The sequence below is a fragment of the Macrosteles quadrilineatus genome, unplaced genomic scaffold (genome assembly GCF_028750875.1).
Source record: "Macrosteles quadrilineatus isolate MER2022 unplaced genomic scaffold, UCM_ALF_1.0 Scaffold_8__2_contigs__length_117827958, whole genome shotgun sequence".
In the NCBI taxonomy this organism is placed as follows: Eukaryota; Metazoa; Arthropoda; class Insecta; order Hemiptera; family Cicadellidae; genus Macrosteles; species Macrosteles quadrilineatus.
In genome coordinates this window covers 40,950,610-40,963,030 of record NW_026542601.1, presented here as the reverse complement: position 1 = coordinate 40,963,030, position 12,421 = coordinate 40,950,610, and the positions used below count along the sequence as shown (strand labels likewise).

Genomic DNA, 12,421 nt, shown 5'->3' with positions numbered 1-12,421 from the left:
TTGTACGGAATTTTACCATTCATAATTGTACCCTATATATTTTGGTCTAAGAACCTTCAGTGAAATACCGGCTTGCATTAAGATATTAGTTATTCAAATCGGACGGGTTTCAAGCAAACGCAAGGTGAACATCCAACATAAAAAAAACAACATGTTCTACATAGCTGTATAACAATCTAATCCTGTGATTTGAATGGCTGATGTTTCTCCTGATATTATGTCCAATACGTGTTCATTGTTGTTACTTTCATAGCAATTGAGATTGTAGAGTCCGTCGTCACTGATGTATCTGGCGACTAGTTTACCTTTCTGTAGGCCTACTGGTAACACTTGGTCCCCTCTGAGTATATGGGTAATAGTGTTAACGGTAATCTTAATAAGGTTTTTCTATGATTGAATATCAATAGCTCCAGTATTGTTGAAGTTTTTTTTATATGTTTTAGACTCAAAATAATCAGTTAATTATAGGCTTTAATTTGAGCTATTGATCGTTTGAATCAGTTAAGTTTAAGCTACTGTATTACACAATCAAAAATCATAAATTTGATTATTTTTCGGATATGATATTTATTTTAACGCTGCACAAATATGCATAAATTCAAACAAGCTTCAATACACGTTTCTAGGGTAATGTAAGGTTCTTTTTGGTGATATTTTGAAATTCACCCCCCACCTACAAACAGGGTTGATAAGAGAAACTTATTTTTTTTTTAAGGCAACCCATATCAATCGGCACATTATTTTAAAGAGATTTAAAAATAAAGTCAGTGTCGCAAATCCGATTTTGATACGAGGAAAACAAAGTTTTAGACGTTAATTTTACTGAAACCTTACATTCTAGTAAAATTTACATCAAAAATTTCTCAATAAAATTAATTTAATTTAAATAGAATCTCTTAAAATCTCTTTCCTAGAGGTACTCGTTAAATCTAATGTTGTTTGGATATATTTAATTGAAAATCAATTCAGGCCAATTTGAAATCCGCATTGCCTGCAGGTTTGCTGCAGCGGGGGTATTTTATTAACTTTTTTTATTTTTATTTGAAGCCTTTGTGTTAAGGCCCAATTGATATAATCCTAATTGATATAATCAACCCTATGCACTTTCATGTTATACTGTAAAGAGAAGAAATAGAAACATATGTTAAAAGAACAACAAAAACAATGATACAAGAATAATGTTGTAAAATAAAGAATTAAAATATGAAGTGAGTGTTACATTTATGTCTAACAAAAGTATTTAAAACCAGTTTATCTGAAAATACACTTTAAATACACACTGAAGAAGTCCATAAAAAATATTTCACCAGTAATTAACGTAGGCTACCCTTATGTAATCTTAATAAAACAGTTTTTTTAAATTTGGCAGTTTTTCTTTATTTTCCGGAATACGCTGTAATTTAAAAGAGGCAAACAACTGAATTCTTAATCTGGTAGGTAATACAAAAAAAAAGTATAAGTCATAAATTCCCACGGGGGGGAGGGTTTAATATTGGTGGCTCATGGTCTATAGTACAAGCTACTAATAAACTGTAAGAAATCATTTCTGTAGAAAGGTGAATATTATTATAGGCCTGGGGTTTTATTATTGGTTTTATGGGGCCTTGCTTGCTGATTGGTAATTCGGACACTCTTGTTTGATTCCGTTTACAGGGATCTAAAAAAATACTCTGTATTAAAAAGCCCGTGGATTTCAAGCTACAATTTCAAGGTATTATTGTATTATTTAATTATAAACAGACAAGTATTCAGAAAATCTTAATAGCGTATCCTCGTACAATCAAGATTCGATTTTTATTCTATAAGCATTTTTATTTCTTTATTTAGTTTATGGTACCAAGATATAATTTTTGTAGTTTTCGGTAGATATAATTTTACAGCATTAATTCTACCTCCCATTCGTTTAGCCTATTACTTACGTTTCACCAGCAAGTTAAAATCTAATGACACCTGAAACAATTTTTTGAATTACTATGTATTTGCCATAAACAGGCAATCGCTTGTATACTTTAATACTAATCAGGTTAACTAGTAACAGTTATAATTAGTTTTATAGCCAACTTTTTACTGTAACAAACAATAAATTAAACACATCTCGTCATACATATTTTCATGACATGTAATCGTAGAGTATATTTTATGCATACGTTTTGGGGGTTATTTATTAACCGTTTAACCCTGGGCTATGAGGGAACCTATTTATTATGGTGCCGTAAGGATAACGTAAATATAATTGTGTTATTAATAACAATCGTTTCCTTACCGTGGACACGACTGAAACAAACTGATTTAAGCTATGGAGTAGGCCTACTGGCGAGTCTCATGATTGACCACTGCTCAACTGGTCAATTGAAGATTGAAGTTGAGGAGAACGGTAAAATGCAATTTTACTCGAAAATGGGACTCCCATTTAAAATTTGTGGAATATTTCTAACGGTTCATATTATTTACTAGCTGTGTGTCCGTTCTACGTACGGGGATCTTGTAGTAGTCAGTTGAATGTGACAAAAATCACACAATGTTGGGTTTTTGGACATTTGTAATTTTATTTCTTAAGTAGGTAGGCTATGTGTTCTATGGAAAAGTACTGGTATCAAGGATCGTCGTCGAAAAGGTTGTTATATGAATAAATATGAAGGCGTACGTACCCAAGAGATGAGCTATGGGCCTATTTGCTGTATGGTCCAGCGATTGCATCACACCCCGCAATAGTGTTAAAATCCCGAGACTTCATATTTCATATATTCAGCTTATCATGAATCATGGGGGGAACTCAGTGAGGAGCCTATTTTCAGATCCTAGGCCAAAATCTTTCCGCCATGCCACAGTAAAATGTAAATATCGTAAATATTGTAAATATTGTAAATCGTGTAAATATATCTGTTTATTGACAAGCTCTTATAAGTTGACGCAATTTATCCGACAGTGTCGGTCAAAAATGAAGACCTCAAGTATTTCAAGTAAGAGTAAGCACGAATACTAGAATGCTTTGACTATGAGTAAGTAAATATTTCAAGTAATCAAAATTTGCGAAGAGCATTGTAGTGAACGATCGTTATTACATCAATTTTGGCTCGATATCTATAGGTACCGAGAACAGGTCCACAGGTCCTTTGTCACGAGATTCCAGCTCTTTTAGTAATCCAATAGTTTGATTTTACAGAAACGAGAATTTTATTACATTAGCCTAAATGAACAGATTTACTTACTATGACTGAACGTGTAAAAATCGAATGTTCTGCCAGTAAAGCCACTTCGCTAAACACAATCATTGACTAACCAACACCAAGAACACAATTAAAGAATGCAAAAAATACTTTTTTGCAATTCGTTGTTAATTTTATCAGCTGACTAAGTGCACGAAGCACATAATGTAGTATGAAGTAAATAGTTTTATTAATATTTTCTGCTCGGAAAAATGTAAATAAATGAGGTTAATTTTACCTTGATCCATTTAATATTTGTCAGGGCTTCATTATAGATTTTCGGTTCGATTGTGGTTAATTCAGCTAAGGTGGGGGACCAGGCATTGTAGATACACCAAGGGGTTTTCAGTTTGAAATTTCTGCCGTTTTGGGGGGACTCCGCTAAGGGCACTCCTACAGTATAACTGCCATAACTGGATGCGAAATAAAATACTGAATTCACGTCCGTAGAACAATCTAATCCTGTGATTTGAATGGCTGATGTTTCTCCTAATATTCTCCTGATGTCCAATACGTGTTCATTGTTGTTACGTTCATAGCAATTGAGATTGTAGAGTCCGTCGTCACTGATGTATCTGGCGACTAGTTTACCTTTCAGTAGGCCTACTGGTAACACTTGGTCCCCTCTGAGTATATGGGTTTCTGAAACGGTATGATAATCATTAGTTACTGACACAGAGAAAATACTCTGGGATAAATAACTACCTAATATACTTGCGATTAATAAAACCCGAAATTGATTGCATTTACATTAAACTTTGTGGCAGAATCAAAACTAATCAATTTATCACAATAGGCCATTCTATACGAAAGGCAAATGCGTCGCGTTAATGCCGCTAACGTTCAGCATCTCGAGCCGGCAAAACCATTTCGGTCCTTGGTACGAAAGCTATTTTTCACCACACACTATACCCTATTACAACTTCACCGGAATAATACAGTCAACACCACAGTCAACAAAACACAGCTTTAAGATTATGTGAAGAATTATTTTGAGGAATCGGCAAAAATAATAATAATAAACAGTTGCTAGGCAGTGGTGAAAATAAAACAAGTATATTGCAATGCTATGGATACTGATTGTGCATTTAATATGCATTAATCTATACTCTATACTTATTATATAAAAATGTAATGGTGTCCGTCTATATGTGTATAACCATAGATAAAACATACTCCCTTAGTAGATTTCTCATCCTTGTGGAACAGCTGAAGACAATTTTATTGTTAGTTCTGTACGGTTTATTGTAGAGGTCGTGTTTTGTTTACAATTTTTTTCCCGTTATTACAGCCATTTAAAACCCCGTTTAACCAAATGATACGATCTAATCATAAACAATAACTTGTCCCCTAGTTATATAACCAAACAGTAAAGCACAAATCAAGAAATTAACCCTAAAATAATAGAAACAAAGCTTCGTCGACACTAGCGCCCATGTGTCACGTACATGAACTAGACATGAAAAACGTGCTTCAAAATTTACAATGAGATGAGAAGTCTACTTGTGTTGGTTAGTCTATGGTATAACTAATAGGTGCAAAAACTACTTAACCAACTGGGCTTAAATTTTACAAAAATATAACTACCATACCAAGGACCATTATAGGACTTCGACCATTATTCATACTTCGATACTGACCGTGGGCTTTGCCCTTTTGGCTTTAAAATTTCCGAGGTGAGGATTTTAAAAGTAAATATTGATTGGTGTCCATGGCTGCAATGAGAATACTCACAATGTTTACATTTGCTTTGACATTTCAATAAATAAAAAAAAAAAAACATATTCTAAAAGCGTTGCTGTACCAACTCAGGCTATGCTTTTGATTTTTAAAGTGTCTTAAGTGTTATGAAAATAATATTAAATATATATTTTCATGGAAACAGGAAGAAAATTACAATGTATAGATGTTTTGTATGAAGTTGGAGGCTACTTTAAATAAATTCGAACTGCTTAACATGTGTCAGATTAACTTAACATAACTTGCACATCACATTGTTTTTTTATATGTATATTTAGGTAAATTTAGTTATTGTGTTTTGCTAAGCCTATGCTCAAAGTGAACTAAAGAATAACATCAACAGCCTAACTAAATTGTATATCGTTGATTTTTGTGTTCTAAATCTGTTGTATATGTATAGCTATATTTAATAATCAATGGTAATACAAAATACTCTTATTTCATCTTAACATAGATTTCAGTTCACATTTAATTTAATTGACAAATTTATTATTTGTGTTTTGCCACACCACTGATTAAATTAAACCAAGGAAAATATAATGAAACTGAGCAGTGCACAGTGTTCTTTTGTTTCTAAAATCAATGAAATATCTGTTACGTTGTGTTTTATAAGAAAATAAGTGAACAGCTGATTTTCGGCCTTAGGATGTAAAAACCTGCTCGGCCACCAAATAACTATGACAGCTGGAATGGACATCCATACGTAGCTTTCGGCCTCCAATAAATTTTTGTAAAACGGCTTTTTAGCCGATGTTTTTGAAAAAATCGTAGTGTGTTGAAAAAATGTCACATCTGATGCTTCTGCAATAGTTGTGATTAATTACAACCCTTTAGTTGAGGTTCGTACCCTTAGGAGAAGGTTTATCGGAAAACTGATATTTTCACACTAAGACCTTTCATTCAAGTATGCGGATGATATTATTGGTACCTAAAATGGAGTTGGACTTACATAGCGCTGATAATTGTATTTTAATGTAAACAATTGTACTTTGTATCCATCTTAATAACTATTTTCATGTTTAACCCATATTATTTCATAACATGTTGAATATCTCCTTATTTTGGATGAAAAATATATCTTTTACTAAAAGGTGCTAGCCATTTTTTTATAATTCTTTGTCATATGTTCATAACAGACTTTAACAAACACTATACAGTATAATCTCATTATTACTTACTTTTCAGTGTGCATCCTTCCATTATAGGCTCCTAAAAAAATGTTATCGTGAGTAAGATTTAAAACCCATCAAAACATTTTTAGCCGCCCTTAACCATTATGCATAAGATTTTACTTACTTTTTAACGGATCTTGCGTACCACACCAAAACAACTGCTTTCCTAGTTGATTTATACTGAAAATATAGATGGAAATGCCCTTGTCAACCATTATGTTGTGATTTTAGTAGATAGTACTGTTCTGACAAATAAATCATCGGTCTTGGTAGTAGCCTTAAGAGATCGAAAAAAGTGTCTAACGAGTAACGGTTAAGATAATAATAATTACAAAACTCTGTAGTGTAAGAACTCTTAAAATACCCCCGCCGCAGCAAACCTTCAGACTAAGCGAATTTCCATTTTTGCCTGATTGGATTTACACTAAAATTCCTCCTTAAAAAATAGTAACGGTTAAGATAATAATAATTACAAAACTCTGTAGTGTAAGAACTCTTAAAATACCCCCGCCGCAGCAAACCTTCAGACTAAGCGAATTTCCATTTTTGACTGATTGGATTTACACTAAAATTCCTCCTTAAAAAATATCACATTTATTCCTTATTTAAATAGAATTATTTTAACAAGTACTTTGGTTTGCTGCAGCAGGGAGGGTAAAAAAGGGTTTTTTGTTGTAAAATGTTAATAGTTTAGGATTGACATTTCTTTACATTTACCTGATACCAAGATGAACGTTTCCAGGCTTGATAAGCAGGAAGATATTCAACTGACTTACATTTTCTACAAATGCTAAACATGGCATTGGCTGACGATTTTACAAAGACAAACTCTTTCCCACTTGTTTTGTCTCTTTCATCGATTGAAACAATTATCAAAAATCCAGAATCTCTCTTGGGTGAGCAATCGTGATTTGCTATTGTAAGAACGTGAACTTCGCCACTGAAAACACTAGAGTAGTATTTGTTGTCCGCTGATTGTTGGCAAAGTAGTACAAATCCAGGATCGTATTTCTGTCGGTACTTTGCTACCAGAACCCATGATCCTGTACTGGTAATGTCTTCCAGTATTATTTCCTCACCTGCAAAAATCGCACAACAGTAGATTTTCAGCTAAATTGTTTAGCTCAGTTATAGTTTCATGTGGTTCAATTATTTGTTTTATTTTAAATTTACCATATAATGGCTTATTTTACATAGGTTACATTAAAAACGGTTCCAGAAAAAATGGGGCTTAATTTTAATTGCATACTAAATATATAGTGAAACTTACGCTTTATAATATTCTTGCCTTCTATGTCAATGTTCTGGAGATGTCTAGTTTTCTGGAAAAAAAAATTTACTCAATTAAAGTTACACATTCTAAAAATTATTCCAGAGATGTATGAGAATGACGAAGCCCAAAAGGTATATCTTTATATCCAAACGAATTCGTGGAGAACTAACTGAGTATAGAGTTTCAGAATAGACACTGGGCGCACACTGATCCAGCATTTCACCTGAATCAAAATATTGCACAACGCTTTGCTTCAAGTGTTTTCTTCTTTGCTCATCGAGTGTATGGTAGGTTCAAGCACGACGCAGTATACTGTATTTTCAAACAACAGAACTTCATTATTATTTGTTCATTCGCTTCTACAGTAGATCCTCAACATGTTTGACGAGGAAGTCAACGTTGCCTTTACTGTATGGCAGGTTTTACAAATGCTGGACCCAGAACAAAGAAAACATTACGTTCGCCCAATCAATCAGGTGACAGACATTAGGTCTTTCTTCTCAGAAATTAAATCAGATCCAGGATAATTTTACAATTAAAATTTTTGAATATGAGTGAAATGAGAGTGGTCAGTGAGAATTAAGAATATAATAATGTGTGATGTGTGAAATTAATATGATTTTTTATGAAATTATAAATCACAGTTTGTTATATTACATATTTTTGTTTATTTGGACATGCTGAATAACGTGACAAAGTTTGTTCATATGGACTCTCCTATTAAGTCCAATGCTTTTCTTCAAAGTAGCCATGAAATCCACTCGAAATGCCTCCCAACCCGGTACGGAAATCAATAGTTTTATTTAATACTGTACGGGTTGTTTCATAAAATATCAAATATAAAGCAGTTTTACAGTATATAGTAACCGCAAATAAATAATAATTAAAACTAGCTGTTATACCCACGGGCTTCACCCCGTTTGACTGCATTAGTATTAGTAAGACAGCATATGTAATCTTTGGTAAGACTATTGACTGATTAAGTTAAGCTGAAATAAACAAAACAGAATACAGTTATACAAACAAATAATCACATCTGATTTTAATAAGGTATTAAGTGAAAGAATAACAAACAAATAAGTACAGCTGAGGTATTTTGAACATTAGGTCTATGGAAAGTTCCCTTTAGAAAGGAGTTACAACCATTAAACAATTAAAGAGCAATTTATGAAATAATAGATAGTTTTGCTTAAGGTTTCTCGCCATGACGAACATTTTAGGTATATGATTTATAGGGGTGTGACTTGTAGTTTTCTCAAAAGTTCATCGGTACTTTGGGATTTTTATATGGATGTCAGTAATTAATTTTTTCTTGTACACTAGTAATCTTGATACTGAGGTCAGTTAATGTTTGATTCATCAAATAAATGTCATACACAGCTGGTATGGTGAAGGTCTAATGTTGGCCAGCTGACTTATGCCACAACACTTGTCATTGAGAAGAAAACTATACAGGGTGATTGATATAAGTGTGCCAGTTGTTTTATTCGATAACTATAAGAGATATCAAAATACCCCCGCCGCAGCAAACCTGCAGACTAAGCGAATTTCCATTTGACTTATTTGATTTACACTGAAATGTCTACTTACAAATATAACATTTATTCCCGATTTAAATAGAATTAGTTTAACAAGTACTTAGGTTTGCTGCATCAGGGAGGGTAAAACTTTTTTGTTTTGTAAAATGTTAATAGTTGGTAAGAAATAAAAACATTTTCCAAATTTGATCAAAATATGTTCATAAACAAGCAAACTACAACAGTTTACTTATTCTCCATAAGAATAACATGGGAATTTTAAATTTACAATTTTTTGGAATTTTCTCCGTAACCATTAGGCGCATAATAACGCTTCAATATACTAAATTATTTGTTTTTTTAAGCTCTACAAAATGGTTTGGAAAGAAATTGCAACATTTTATGTTTTTTTGGTCAAAAATGGGAAAAACCTATTTTTACCCCATAAAACCCCCCGTAAACCCCCGTTCCCATGGTCCGATCATGCTGGATCGCGAACTCGTTCGAATAAACGTAGGTTTACACGTTTGAACCAAATTTCATCAAAATCGGATCATTTTTGCTCGAGTTATCGTGCTAACGGAAACATATATATATATATAAATATATATATATATATATATATATATATATATATGAATTTGAACGGATGGTGTTTTTGGCCTCTAGGGACCTCAAAACGAAAAAAAAATCGGTCCCGCGTCCAGGTCTTACCATGAGTACTACGGTAATAGCTTATTCCCTATATGGGAAATCGCTAAAAAGTTAAAAATGGTAAGTGCCTTGGATTTTTTATTTAAAAAATTGTAGTCAAGTCAAAAAAATTATTTTAGCCACCATTTTTCCAATATGGCCGCCAACTTTGATTTTTCTTATGGAACACTCTGTATTTTATTATGTATTCTGGTAGAAAATGTAATTTTAAGACGATTTTATTCTAGTGATTTTTTTCATAAACCTAACCGTTTCAAAGATAATAATGGTTAAAGTTTTGAAATTTCTGCTTGAGAAAGAGTTTCAAAAAAGGCCTAAGCAAGCATGCCAGCTGTTTTATTCGAAAACCATTCAAAGTTTCACAACTTAAACCATTATTATCTTTGAAACGGTTAGGTTTATAAAAAAAAACACAAGAATAAAATCGTCTTAAAATTACATTTTCTACTAGAATACAAAATAAAATACAGGCTGTTCCATAAGAAAAATCAAAGTTGGCGGCCATATTAGAAAAATGGCGGCTAAAATAATTTTTTTGACTTTACTACAATTTTTTAAATAAAAAGTCTAAGGCACTTACCATTTAACTTTTTTGATATCTCTTATGGTTTTCGAATAAAACGGCTAGCACACTTATATCAATCACCCTGTATAGAGGGTATATTACACTCACAGTTTAGGTGATTTTTACTGACATTTTATAACCACTTTTTATAATTACTACCATTTTTTAAATTAGTCTTAAAATGTGTACAATAATTTATGACCAACTTATTTCTGACCGTGATATTGCAAAACACCAATGAATGAATTTTGGAATAGTGAAATTTAGTTTTAAGTTAGCAATTATAGAATCAATAATGAGTATTCAGAGATATCCGTACACTAGCTTTAAATCACAGAATACGCTTCATAGAGCCGTCTTAGTTGTTATAACTGCACATCTAAAGTTGATAATTACAACCTAATATATACTTGCCTGTAATGACTGTTGTTGAGTCTGTGTAAGTGCTGAGACCTGATTCTGGGTTTGGTCATTTGCAGGGTTGTCTTTGTCTTCTGGTTGTAAAGGCTCGAACGGAGACTGGGGTCCAACAAACATATAGTTTACTCTTTTTATTAACGAAAATTACTTATTTAATAATTTTTATTGATTCTGGATGATTGCCTTGATCCAAAATAAAACTTTTAAATTTAGATATTTTTATTTTTTTAAATATCCTTTTAAATTCAACTGTTTGAATTAAAAAGATTCACTTTGCCGCATGGTTTGCTTACTTTACAGCACTAGTGTGGTAAAGTAACGGACCAGAGGGAATGTTTCAAGGAGTAAAATTGTAATGCTAAAACGCCAACTTGTCAGCTGGTAACGTCCAATTCAATTGTCGACCTCCCGACTTCTACTGAAAACTCAAACATAACGTAAGAATTATTGAACCAAACGATTTGCAAACCAAGAGTTTCAGGAAAGTTAATTAAAAGATCTTAAAAAAGGCACATCAGTCCTATATACGAAATAGAAGTAAGGGCTTGAACGGTTTGTACTAATCTTTTACCACCTAAATTAACATATTATTTTCCAAGTTACGCAGCTTTCCAAGTGACGAAAAAATAATAAGTTTGCAAAAATGTTTATTGATTCTTTTTCACTGATAATGTTAATAATTTAAGAGAAATTTTAATTTTATTTGTTTTAATTTAAATTTGGTAACTAAACTGTGTCCATACATTCAGTTTTGCCACAAATGTGCAATATTTGTCTATTTTGTACATGAAACAGTACTTAGGGTGTCTTGCAACCATATGAACAAACTTTGGCACGTTATTCAGCACGTCAAAATAAACAAAATACCCCCGTCGCAGCAAACCTGCATACTAAGCGAACTTCCATTTACCCGGCTTGATTTCTACTAAAATATTCCCTATAAATTTTCAGATTTATTTCCTATTTAAATAACATTAATTTTAGTGAGTAGTTAGGTTTGCTGCTACGGGGAAGATGTTGAGGTGTGTTTTTTCAATTGAAATATTGATAGCTTAGTATGAAATAAACCAAATTGCCAAATTTGATTAAAATATATCCATAAACAAGCAAACTAGAACAGTTTATTTATTCTCCATAAGAATAACATGGGAATTTTCTCCGTAGTCAATGAACATTCAATAACACTTCAATATACTAAATTGTTTGTTTTTTTAAGCTCTTCAAAATGGTCTAGAGATAAATTTAGAAATTTAAAGTTTTTAGGGTCAAAAATTAGAAAAACCCATTTTTACCCCATAAAACCCCCCATAAAACCCCGTTCCCATCGTCCGATCATGCTGGTTCGCAAACTCGTTTGAATAAACGTAGATTTACACGTTTGTACCAAATTTCATCGAAATCGGATCATTTTTGCTCGAGTTATCGCGCTAACGGACACACATATATATATATATATATATTAATTTGAACGGATGGTGTTTTTGGCCTCTGGGGACCTCAAAACGAAAAAGTAAATCGGTCCCGGGTCTAGGTCTTACCATGAGACCTACGGTAATAGCTTATTCCCTATATGGGAAATTCACTAAAACTGTAATATAACATGTGTCCATTCCGTTTTCGGTCCATCTGTGGGTATGTAATTTTTACAAAAAACATTCATAACTCCTTAACCACTTGAGCCACAGTGTTGGATTTTTTTTTATGTTCATCTTATTGACCAATATCTTTGTGAAAAATATCAATAAAAACTCGTGAACCGATTAAAATTGGCGGCTTTTAAAAATATTCGATGCCAAATTCCATGGAACCGTTAA

The 12,421-nt window shown here is 32.5% G+C and overlaps 1 protein-coding gene across 1 annotated transcript in view; it reads right to left on the bottom strand.

The window, feature by feature from the left end:
• LOC128999251 (uncharacterized) overlaps nt 1-12,421 on the bottom strand; it is a 132,755-nt gene that overhangs the window by 105,922 nt on the left and 14,412 nt on the right. The window contains exons 8-13 of the mRNA XM_054425650.1: nt 10,602-10,706; nt 7,389-7,440; nt 6,836-7,197; nt 6,125-6,155; nt 3,445-3,848; nt 1,920-1,950 (exon numbers count right to left, since the gene is read on the bottom strand). Of these exons, the coding sequence (XP_054281625.1) occupies nt 1,920-1,950; nt 3,445-3,848; nt 6,125-6,155; nt 6,836-7,197; nt 7,389-7,440; nt 10,602-10,706 (985 nt within the window). The remainder of the gene's footprint in view (nt 1-1,919; nt 1,951-3,444; nt 3,849-6,124; nt 6,156-6,835; nt 7,198-7,388; nt 7,441-10,601; nt 10,707-12,421) is intronic.